Source organism: Crocodylus porosus, unplaced genomic scaffold (genome assembly GCF_001723895.1).
Source record: "Crocodylus porosus isolate Cpor-Errol unplaced genomic scaffold, CroPor_comp1, whole genome shotgun sequence".
Taxonomy (NCBI): Eukaryota; Metazoa; Chordata; order Crocodylia; family Crocodylidae; genus Crocodylus; species Crocodylus porosus.
The window spans coordinates 73,769,731-73,781,765 of NW_017728931.1; the positions used below are offsets into that span (position 1 = coordinate 73,769,731).

General features: G+C 39.8%; 1 protein-coding gene across 2 annotated transcripts in view; it reads right to left on the bottom strand.

The window, feature by feature from the left end:
* Positions 1-12,035, bottom strand: part of NAV3 (neuron navigator 3) — a 787,742-nt gene that overhangs the window by 46,399 nt on the left and 729,308 nt on the right. For both annotated transcript variants that reach the window (XM_019543171.1, XM_019543169.1), the window contains 3 exons: positions 11,889-11,941; positions 8,083-8,106; positions 5,204-5,281 (listed from right to left, as the gene is read on the bottom strand). In XM_019543171.1, coding sequence (XP_019398716.1) covers positions 5,204-5,281; positions 8,083-8,106; positions 11,889-11,941 — 155 coding nt within the window. The remainder of the gene's footprint in view (positions 1-5,203; positions 5,282-8,082; positions 8,107-11,888; positions 11,942-12,035) is intronic.

Below are 12,035 nucleotides of genomic sequence, written 5' to 3' on the forward strand. Positions count from 1 at the left end.
TATTACAACCTGAGTCTTGCAGATATATATGTACTGCATAAGCCTCACCAAATGAAAAAGAAGATTTAAAATAGTGTGAAAATTATAGGAAAGGCACATTCTCTTTTTCATTTCCATGCAGTACTTGTGCTTGATTCTGTACTTGTGTACATTTCTGTACAAAATGATCTGCAAGTCACAGTGTCAGCAGACAGTCATTTGCATAGGGTATTAGCCAGAAGGTTTTTCTCTCTGGAGCAGAGTGAGAACAAAGGACTGAATATTTCCAGACAGTGAAAGATCTGAAAAATTGGAGGCTCAGGGACTGAGAATAAGATGATGGATGCATTCACCAAATGGACTTCCAAAGTGACTAGGGTCTCCAGATCAATGCAAATGGCTGTAGCAGACCGTACATACACATACAGCTTGAAATCTGCTACAGTGCATACATGGGAGGCAACTTGCAATAAAGACAATAGAATTATTTTTGTAGGGAACTAAAAATGCTGCTTCTTTTAGAGTAAATTTTAACACTCTGGAGTCATGATTCCCTATCTGTCATATAACACAGGCTGATTTGTAAAGCATGCCCCTGAGACTATGGGATAAATGATATGCAATTCTTTTTTATTTGATAGTCAAAAGCACCTGTTTGCAAATTTGGAGGAAGTATGTAATGAAGGTGAAAAGCCAACACATTTTTGTCACAGTGTGATATTTAAACCACACTAATTGTTGGTTACTCCTAACAATTTTAAAAAAAAGTAAAATAATTTATCATACAGATTGTTAACGAAGTTTATATTCTGTGAACAGAATAAATTTTCACAGACCAGAGGAAAATTAAATCATTACATGAACTGTAATTTACTTGAAAGCTTAAATCCTTGTATTCTTAACTTTTTTTTTTACTTTGATTTTAAATAAAATTTGTCTTTTTTCATCATTTCATCATTCTGGACATACAGAAAATGTGATGCTCCTGAGTTTCATGCTCTCTTCTAATTTACTTTTAGGGGTAACTTCACATGCTGGGGGTTTGAAAAGAGGGAAAGTGTTATCTGACAGGATCTTAAGACTCCTAAACTAACAAGATTTCTTTTTAAAGCTGCTCAAAGGTTTTGAAGGTTAAGCGTAATCTCCACAGACTTATAATTATGTGGATTATAAACCACATAATTAGTTTAATCAGGTGGATCTTCTCACCGTTTGTTACACATATGCATATACACAAACTCTTATATACAGGTTTATGTATATTTGTATGTAAAGACAGAGATAGAAATGTATAAATTCACTGTATTGCTGAAGATAATATTCTTGCCGTGAGATCAGAGAAACTGATGCATCAGATTCTTGTTACATATATGGTGCATCTACACATGCCTATTAACATGCAGCAATAAGAGCTGGAGTTTATTGTTGCCAGGTGCAGGTCTGCACATGCACCCAGGATTGCAGCATGTTGAGCCAGGGTCCTGGGGGTCAGCTTGCCAGTCCAAGGCTACTCCTCCCAGCACAACGTGCCAGCCAACCAACACCTCCAGCATCTACGCGTACACTGCTGTGGAGTAAATTAGTTTACTCCAGCCTAATAGGAGTGCATGTGTTGTCACCAAGATGTTTACTGTGCAGCTAATTAGTCAACTGCTCAGTAAATGTCTTGTGTAGACATACAGATGCAGAATCACACATAGGGCCTGATACCCTGCTGATGTAAAAGGAGTTGAACAAGTATGGTATACCAAACAAATACCTGGCACAAATGCATGAATCAGTTCAGGTGAAACCTTCTAACTTCCTTGTGCTGGTGACCTGTACTACAGGTAGTAGAACAGAAGCAGTATGCTCAGAAAACCACTATACCCCTCCATGCAGCTGAGTGGCCCCAAAGCACAGGGCCCAGGGCAGTTGCCTTGATTTGTCCCCTGCTAGGGATGGCCCTGTGTCTGGGCATGGAGTATCATATCCCACTCTTGGTATATGCCTTGAGTCTACGAGGTAGAGGAGGAGATAAATTATTACTCTCAGTCACAAAGGCATGCTGGAAGACTGGACCAGGAGTGGAAGAAAGTACTGCCAAAGGAATCACTGTGGCTTCCTGAGTTGTCCTTGTTTGGGGTGGTGCTTCTCTGCAGTTAATTATTTGAGGGGGAATAGAAGCCTCTCATGCAATCAGAGATCAAATGCAACACGTTTTTACTTGTAAGGTATATTTTAAAAAATCATGGCCCAAGAGAGTGATGCTCAGCCTATAAAAAAACTCAGTTGTTTAATACAGCACCAACAAGCCCAAAACACAAGTCTCTTTCTCTGTACATGGAATGATTCCTATACTGTTTGCTCCCTGAAGCTATTTTTATGAGAGAACTGATATTCACAGAAATGCTGCAGTTTCTAGAACAGCAGGAAGAGCCAAGAGATGGCACAGTAAATATTCATGTGTGAAAACCACAAGAAAACAAAAACTAGTTATAGTCACACCACTAGCTACCACAGTGTGCTATCCGAGAGTCTGCAGTGTTTTCCTTAAATTAATGGCAATATCTGTAGGTCTATATTTTAGTCACCCCCAATATTCTCAGTATCTTTAGGTCTCGAAGAAACCCCAAGGCACTGCATAGCTTTAGTATGCTAAGAATGTACTATATTATCCCATGTTACCAGGGGACCTCTCAAAAAATATAAAATAAAGTTCCTTCATAAATATCCCAGCTTTCAGTGAATATGGCAACTTTTGTTATCTCCTGAATTGCCTTTAAAAATCTCACTAGAGATTCTGGTAATTCTATCTGAAATCACAGTAACTGCACAATACTGTGGCTCACATTTCCTGTATTGCATTATCTTCTGATAACAAGTTCAGCAACTTCTATCTCTGCTGTATGACAATTGGGAGGAACAACAGGAGTTCTCTGTGAAACAGCCCTGTTTCCATTAGTTATAGACCAGCACTGTTATTGCAGCATATGAATTCCACACAGATGATTACAATGTTCTCCCCTCCACTTTTGTCTGTATTTGAGCTATATTCATCTCAGAACTATCTCGAGTGCCTTGCAGACTTGTATAAAGCCTAACATATTCCTTCTCTTTGAACGTCTCCCTCCTTTTTAGGATCTGTTGTTATAAATTGAAGCCATTGTAAAGTAACCTGAAAAGACAGAACTTTTTCTATGTCAGAAGTTATATGACTATTCTCATCTCCTCTAGGAAGGATCACCAGTGGCAGACCATGTGCCATGAAGGCTCTGACCTGTCCTGCTATTTTTGATTCCTTCATAATTGCACTCTTCCAGCTATTGTTCTGCAGCTGTGGTGGCTGGTGTTGGTAATGAAGGGAGTAGCAGTTCCAGACATGGTATGATGCAACCCCATCAAAGGCTTTGAAAAGCAAAGGTAAGTCCTCAAATTTAAACTACTATATGGAGAGCCCACACTTTTCCTTTCACTTAAACTGATATTCAATGTGTAGTGACCAGCATGATGCACTTATGCTGACCTGCACTGCTAAAGAAGCAGGCAGCTGCATGCTGTACCAATTGAAGCTTTCAAGTCTAGGGCACGATACTTTATTTAGGGCTAAGGTTTCATGGCTAAGAGAATTCTGGGGGGAAAAAATGGAGGTCATCATTAATGGCATCATTAATGATAGAAGCCAGCTCTTAGGCAGCACTTTCCACAAGTGGAAATTTCAAAGCACTTCACAAAAGGAGATCAGCACTGTTATCTCTGTTTTAGGTTGTAAATTAGAAGATCTATTCATCAGAAGTGAGATTCTCGAACGGTATTCCAAACAGGAGTACCGGGGCACTAAACCTACTTATATGCAAGGTGCAGCTTAATAAATTTATGACACAGTTATGCTGCTAGACAACCTTCCAGCCAAAAATAAATAAAGGGTACCTTTTGAGCTAGTACAATCACCTCTGTTTCTGGGCATGAAACCTACACAGAAATGGTCTAGGACAGTGGTGGAACAAGGGGGAAGCTACAAATGGTTCCTTGCCTGTTCAATTTCTCTAGTAAAAAATCAGAGGCTGAGTTCACAAACATTGTTGGACTATGTTGATACTATCCCAACTTTTCTTTTTTTTAAACTAGCCAGACAAGATGTTATACAATTCTTGACCACAATCTCCCACTTTCCCTCACAGATGATGTAACATGCATATTATAAATACAAACAAGTCGTTGGACAATATTCCACACCCACACTCAACATAGCATGACGATTCACATTTTACTGCATGACTGAAGGAAATACTGTACTTCAGTTAAAACCTTTTGCAGAAGTTGGAGGAAAGGCAAAATATATTTTAAACACAACGTATGTTTCAATATTTGTTTTTCTTCTGCTTAAATAACATTTGAGAAAATGCTTATTAGAATTTTCCAGATACATGCCTTTCTTTGGCTCACTACACTAACATAAGAGATTTGTAGAAAATGATATTGTTTTATTGCAGCTAATATGATTTAACTGTCTCCTTTGTTGTTTATATAATTTGCAAGTCAAAACAAAATTGCTTTTCAATTTTTAAAAATGAGATGGGTACTGTGTTGGGGAAGTTTAATATCCATCAGAATGAGAAGATTACCATTTTGTCTCAGACAAGCAAAAGTATGCTGTGAGGACTGGATGATAATGTATAACAGAATATAGAATCCTGCACCATTACTATAGGTCACTGTTTCATATATGGCTCTCAACAGTACAGAAGAAATTTCTTTACCTTCTGCTCCCTGTTCAGTGACCTGTATAAAATGCTTTTGGCATTCTAACTCTCAGCGAGTCAGGAGAGACTACAACTTGTGTTAGGGTGGCTGAACTTGACCCTGTGGGAAGAGGTATCACATCCCAAAAACAACATTAAAAAAGAGACTGTAGGGATTAAGCATCATGGGCAGAGGATACTTATAACACCAGGACCTGACCTCATGAATAATTAAATTACATTTCATTTGGCTGCCATGCTGGCACAGGGACTATTGATTAAATATGAGCTTTAGAAGTGGAAAATACATGCGTTTTAAATACGCTGAAAGAAAATAATAAATAAAAAGGAACTCGGGTCACTAGACCATACATGCTGATACCTGGTCACGTGCACTGAACTGAAAGTTCACGCTGCACCTTGAGAGGAGATGGCTGGTCACATCTGCCTTCTTACCTGTGGTTCCAAGAAGTATTTACTATTATAGGACAAAAACTACTTACATTTGCTGAAAGTTGGGAGGTAAGAGTAGCAACCTTTTCCTGTGATGCAACCAGCTCTCTCCGTAGTTTTTGAATTTGCTGGATGTGAGATATAATAAACTTGTGTCATTGTTTTCTCATTTTACGAACTATTTCATTTTTTTAAAGGGATCATTAAATACTGTCTCACAGCCTGGTAATTTCACATTAAATTCCAAAACACCATGAAACGTCAGATAATAACATCTAGAGAAGTTGGCCTTTAGGACTAAGGTCAGAAGGTACACATATACCAGTTTAAGTGATCAGAAACCAGTTTAAACCTGTAACAGAACAGAAGTTCAATGCACATAAACAGCTTTCAAAATGGCCTAAACAGGTTTAAGACAAACCTAGTTGAATGTAGTATCAGACTTAACTCATTTAGGCCAAATAGGTTTAAGGAACTTCTGTCCCAGATTGTTTCCTAGTTTAAGTTAATTCACAGTCCCCCAGCAACCCAGGATGCTTTGCAGCCTTAGGCTGCAAAGTACTCTCTGCTCCAGTGGAGCAGGGTTGGCACTACCCCTCTGCTCCATAGCCAGTGTCTCTGCTCTGGCTGGCTGACAAGGGGGTGGGAGTGGGACTGAGAGTGGGAAACTGCAGCCATGGTCTGCCTGCCAGGCATTTCCCCACTCGGGGCCAGGTCTGTGGCCATTCTCCAGTCAGCATGCTGAGGCAGATGGGAGGGAGGCATGTTTAATCCAGTCTCTCTCCCCTGTCCTACAAGCGTGGGACCCCAGCTGGGGTCTGCCTGGTAGGGTCGCAGCAGCCCCTACCAGGTTTTCCCCCCTCAAGCGGTGGGGGTAAGGGCACGGCTAGATGCTGATCCCAGGACAACTGCCTAAGGTGGGGAGGGAGGCAGGTTTAATCTCCCCTCTCTCCCTTCTTCCACCAGCACTGGACCCCAGGAAAGGTCTGCCTGGCAGGGGCACAGCAGCCCCTGCCAGTATTCCTGCCCCACCTCTGGCCTGGTTTAAATCCCTCTCCCTCACCCCACTTCACCTCAGGCTGCCAGTCCGGGGCCAGCATCTAGCCATGCCCCCAGTCCCAAGCAGGCAGAGGGGGAAAAGCCTGGAAGGGTCTGCTGCACCCCTGTCAGATGGATCCCACTGGGGTCCCGTTCTTGTGGGACTGGGGAGAAAGAGGGAATTAAATGCCTTTTCCTCCCCACCTTTGCCTCAGGCTGCTGGCCTGGGTCTGGCATCTGGCCAGGCACTTGCCCCCGCTACTTGAGCAGGGAGCAGAAGAAAAGCCTGGCAAGGGCTGCTGAGCCCCTGACAGGCAGACCCCTGCTGGGGTCCTGTGCCAGTGACAGAGGGGAGGGGAGGTAAACTCCCTTCTCTCCCCTCCCCCATTGCATCAGCATGCCAGCCAGGGGCCAGGGTCTGGCCATGCCCCCTGCCTCATCATTCAAGTGGCAAGTGGGGAAAAGCCTGGTAAGGAATGCTTCCCCCTCCAGGCACACCCCAGCTGGGACCATGCAGGCCAGGGTGGGGGTTTAAACCCTTCCCCAATCATATTCAGCAGCTTGCTGGGACCTGGCCACATACCCTTGCCTCCCCGCACCCAGCTCAAGCAGGGAGGGGAGAAAAGCCTGTAAGGCTTTCTCCCAGCCACTGCCAAAGGGAAGGGAAGGCTTGCTCTAGCACCCCCAAGCTTCTAGCCTAAGCCCCTGCAGACATGTGGATGCATTTCTGGAATGAAAAGTGAATGTCTGTTCACTTGCTTCTTAGTTCATCTACACAGTTTAGACTAACCTGCAAAGACTGAATCAATTCAGGCCTGGGATTTTTGAATGTCTGCACTTTGCCTAGGTTGCAACTCTATTTGTGTATATATCCTAGTCATAGCCCCACTGACAGTACGGGCAAATGAGGAATTACAGGAATTAGAATCCCTTGCTTACTAAAGGAAATGTGATGTTTGTGTCCCAATTTTGCAGATTTCAAATGTACAAAATAAAAATCACTTGCACTCCCCCCGATAAAGCTTCAGTTCCTAAAAATAAATGGACTTGGTGGCTTCATGACATGCATTACTACCTTTTTTTGTTGTAACAAAGTTCACTGCATGCAGGGCATGTAGCTCAGCTTCAAAATACAGAGAAAATCTCATGAAAAATACACAAAAGAGAGGCATTGTCACACCCCTCTGCTCATGGAACTAAACTCAGTGACGGCCACTTAAGCTGTTATGAGTTACAGTAGGTTTGTAATTCTATTAAGAGACAGCAGCCTAGAAAGTGTCAGGTAAAACCCATTTTGGAATATAGTGAACATGCTTATTTCTCTCCTCACCATAATTATACCATTTAAAATTATATCATCAACTGTTTTTTGTTTTACTCAGCATAGTCAAGGTTGTTGAGTGTGGAAGCAGAGTAAAATGCCTGCAGTAGTCAAGGTAATACCAAAAAAAAGTGCATTTTTATGAAGCATGGCTCTTGGTAGCATTTTATGCTTGAATTTCCCTTAACTTCATAAACACAGACTTGTTCAGAAATTTAGCACAGTGCAATACATTAAAATGTACATGATGTAGATTTAAGAATTAACCTTGTTCTGCAGCAATGATCTGCACAGACACTTTTGGCCTTAAAGGAATCATTGTCAATGAAGTCTGAAAACATATATCCCAGCCCCTTCAGTCACAAGGTTGATAAGCTTATTAACACTCTCCAGGTTTTTGGTACTTGATCCAAATGGTACATACAACACTAAACATAATACATGTGCCATAGCTGCAATGCATTTTACCGTAGTCTTTTGGAACTAACGTTTCTTGTACTGATATTTTATACTTAATGAATTAGAATAAGAATATACATGCAGTCCATTGGACTAATGGGAGATTTTTACCTCTGAATGTGCCTTTTCTTCTGCCTGATGGGAAAAGAAAAAAAATGTTTTGAAACAGAAATACATAAATTTCACATGAAATACTACAAAAGTGTGTGCATATATATATATATATATATAAAAATGAATAAATAAAGTTCAGTCTAACAAATCACATGTACAAGAAAAACAATTCAAATACCAGAACTGAAACTGATTAAATATTGTCAGTAAAAATACTAAATGAAACCCTTTCTTCCTTTCTTGGAATAACACAAATTGAATACAAAAAGAATTTTGTCTGAATAACGAGCAAAGGATCTGGTTTATTATAATGGCTACAAGGTTCTTAAGAAGAACAGTGGAAGAACTTTAATAACAATCACTGCATTTATAAAACATTAAAGAATGTTTGATGCAGCGTGACTATACATTTACTACTCTGCATAATTGAATTGCTGTATCCTCACAATAGCTAAGGCTGGCTCAAACAGGATGTTGCAGTTACCACAAAGTGGTATCTAAGATACTGTGTTCTTCCACCTGTGACATTTAGGAGAGGAAATAGCTATAGTATCTTCTATATCATTTTATGGTAACTACTGGCTTTTTATTTTTGACCACTCACATGACACTTAAGGATACTAATACTTTACTTTCTGAAGCACAATTGTGAAGAGTAGATTTAACTGAACCAAGAAATGAAAATGTGTTTTGTTACTGTCAGCTGAAGACATACTGCATGAACAGTCATCAAAAGAGCAGTAAAGGTTTCTATGTCAATATGAATGTTACTGTGCTCTTGAAAGCAAGCAAATGAAGATCTAAGGCTGGTAGTCCCTCACTGAAACATTCAAGTGGATGTCTGCAATTGGCTCCTTCATTCCTTGAGCCCAAACTACCTTCTGTGTACCATGGGGAAAAGGTAGACCTGAGATGAAGCACTTTTTTCCTGAAAGCTTGTTCAACATGTCCCCCAACTATGCAGTTAATCAAATAAAAAATATCACCAAATCCCCTTGTTTTTCATATAATTTCTGGACCATCACAGCTCCAAAGACACTCCAAACCTAAAGCTAATAAAGTCTAAGAGGCAGAAGGTAGGGCAGGGTGTCATCCTGCCTGACTTCAAACTAATGGGTCTAACTGTCGAAATATAACGGAGCATAAATGCCATTGACATGCCAAGGAGCCACTGGAGAAGAATATAGCAAGTGATTAACAACAAGATGCAAGAAAGTGTTAGTTACAGCAGGGGCTCTCTTTGATTTATAGCTCTGTATGCCCTTTTCTGTAAAAGTTGGCAGAATATTACTATACTAGAATCTGCTAGCTCCTAGTATATATGACATACTGTGCTGTGACACAAAATGTTTGGCTCCATACCTGTACAATATGTCCAAAAGCAAGAACTGCAATGTATCTGTATGTCATCTGAAACCCCATATGGAATCAAATCAAAGGAAGAAAGAAAACCAATACATACTGAAAAAAATGCTGAATGCTGAAGTCCTTTCTCATTGGACCTATCCATTGTGTGAAGTGCAGTATCAGCAAATCAAATAGTACATCTTCTGAATCTCAAACTCCAACTCCCAAAGAAATATTCTTCAGGGAACAAGCTCTAACTTTTTGCTGACCTCTGCTGATAATCTAAAGATGAAACTCTTTATTTGCTACTTTCTCTTGATCTCCCTGCTGAGTACTGATTAAGCTACAGCAAAACACTAACAGTAAGAATGAAGGCAGTGGTTAAAAAATTGATAAACATCTTTAGTCCAGACACATATGGAAATGAGGTCTGCTAGGGATTTTTGCTTGGTGCTTTTGGCCTGAGTTATGGAAAACGTCCAGCTCTTGTATTCCTTTTTCATGCTGGGATCTAATAATAGTTGAAAGTGAATTATGTGTACCATAACGCTTCTGAAGCTACCTCTTTCTGCAAGAAGTGGGAGGCTGCATAATATCACCAAACAATGAAACTTTGTTCTTCAGGTTCAGCTGATTTGATACTGAAAGCTACCCTTTTGTCTGGTGTTTCCACTTGTGCACCATTTCCTGATTAATTGCTTTAAGGTCGCCTGAACTTTTTCATGGCAGGAACAATTCTGATTCAGATTGTTCTGCCTTCCAGTAAAACCATGCCACTTGTATACCTCTCTTTTTTTTTCTTGTGACCTTAACAAAATCTTTTGCAATCTTCCATTATCAGACATTAATAATCAATCATTGAAATATTATGGTTTAGTGACTAAAATGTGAAACTGTAGTCAGAAGTCTTTTAATCTCTTCCTAGCTACTAACTTGCTAAGTGACCTGGATAAGTCATTTAAACTCTGTTTCTCTATGAAAAACTATTTGCCTAGAGTTCCATGGGGCTCTGCTAATATTTGCAAGGTGCTTTGAGATCTTGAATGACAGGAGCTACATAAATACAAAGTTCTATTAAACCCTTGCTATGGTATAAAACACTGGGGCAGAGATCTTTCAGAAATGCTGACTGACCGAGCAAATTCTGAAAGCCCTGGGTGTTACTTTAGAATTTGCATTTTTTCCATCTGTCATTTTTGTAAAGTTCTTCTAAAAATTGACATCAGAGCTGGAATTGCAGCTTTTGATACTCCCTATGAGAAGAGAGCATAATGCTGCAAAGATATGGAAATCATCACATGGCTTTTTCCACTAACAAAATGAAAGTAAGCTCTGCAGCTCTGTTCTAACTAAAACAGTCACAGCTTATTTTGGGGTAGTATGAGTAGATGCACCTCTCCTTCTCCCCAAGAAGCAAATCCCAGACACCTTCTACCAAATAAGCAAACAAATATGACAAAATAGTAAAATTTTTTTAAAAGGGTACAGCCTGCCTTCCTGGCCAGTACAACAGCAATGGCTAATACGTAACTCCAATACTTGCAACTAGGAACACAAGGACTGAAAGAGTGATGACCACAGCCACAAAGACATGGCATACAAAGAGTTGGTGGGTTGTTCCTTAAAGCATGTTTCCACCATCTTCCGTAATTGTTCCTAGTTAACAGATAGGTTCCTATCTATTAGACAGGGGAACATACAACACACACATATAACTGTTCCCCATTTAGAACATGGGCATCTGGCTTACGTTCTGACCACCATATTAAAGTTTTTCTAATGAACCATTTCCAGAACAACAGACGAAACATTTCTAAAAAAAAAAAAAATTGCCTGTTGATAAAACAAAATCAAGGGAAGAAAAAGGAATAATAAGGAATCCTTCTTTTGGGGAAATACATTTAATGAAATGAATTAGTTAAATTTTCTCCCTAGAAACAGCCTCTAAATACTGTCATTTTTGCAAAAGATCAACTGGCATTTAAACTACAAATTGTGTCTCTCAAGCAACCCTTTGCTTTTAAGCAGAATATGCCAAACAGTAAACATTACAAAAATACTTCACAGAGCACCCAGTAAGAGACCTTGCTGTGAAAGGGCACAGACACAAAATGCTAAGGAATCCAGTGAATATTAGGAAGCACAACAGTACAGATTGGTAGACAGCAGGGAAGCCTACATGAGGTCAGACTCCTCGTTTGTGTTATATTTCTCGGCCTTGAAACAATTTCAGAAAAGAATGAGAGTGCTAAATTCAACACTTAAATAATTATATATGAAAATTTAAGGATAATAATGAATGTAAATAGCAGTGTCACTGCTTTACAGCAGCACTAACAATTCTAATCCATATAATCCTCAAACTATTTAATGAACTAGATAGTTTTCTGACAAATATAGTACATCATAGGCAGGCAGGAGGGCTTTTTGGTTTTTTCAAAATTGTCAATACTTACTGTAGAGTAGAGAGAGGAAGTGCTGGAGACCAATGATAATGAGGACCCATGTACTAAAAAAAAAGAGAAAGAGAAAAGAAAAAAAGAACACAAAGAGAGACATTATATAAAATATTGAAGAAACAGCATGAGACCTCCCCTGTGGAG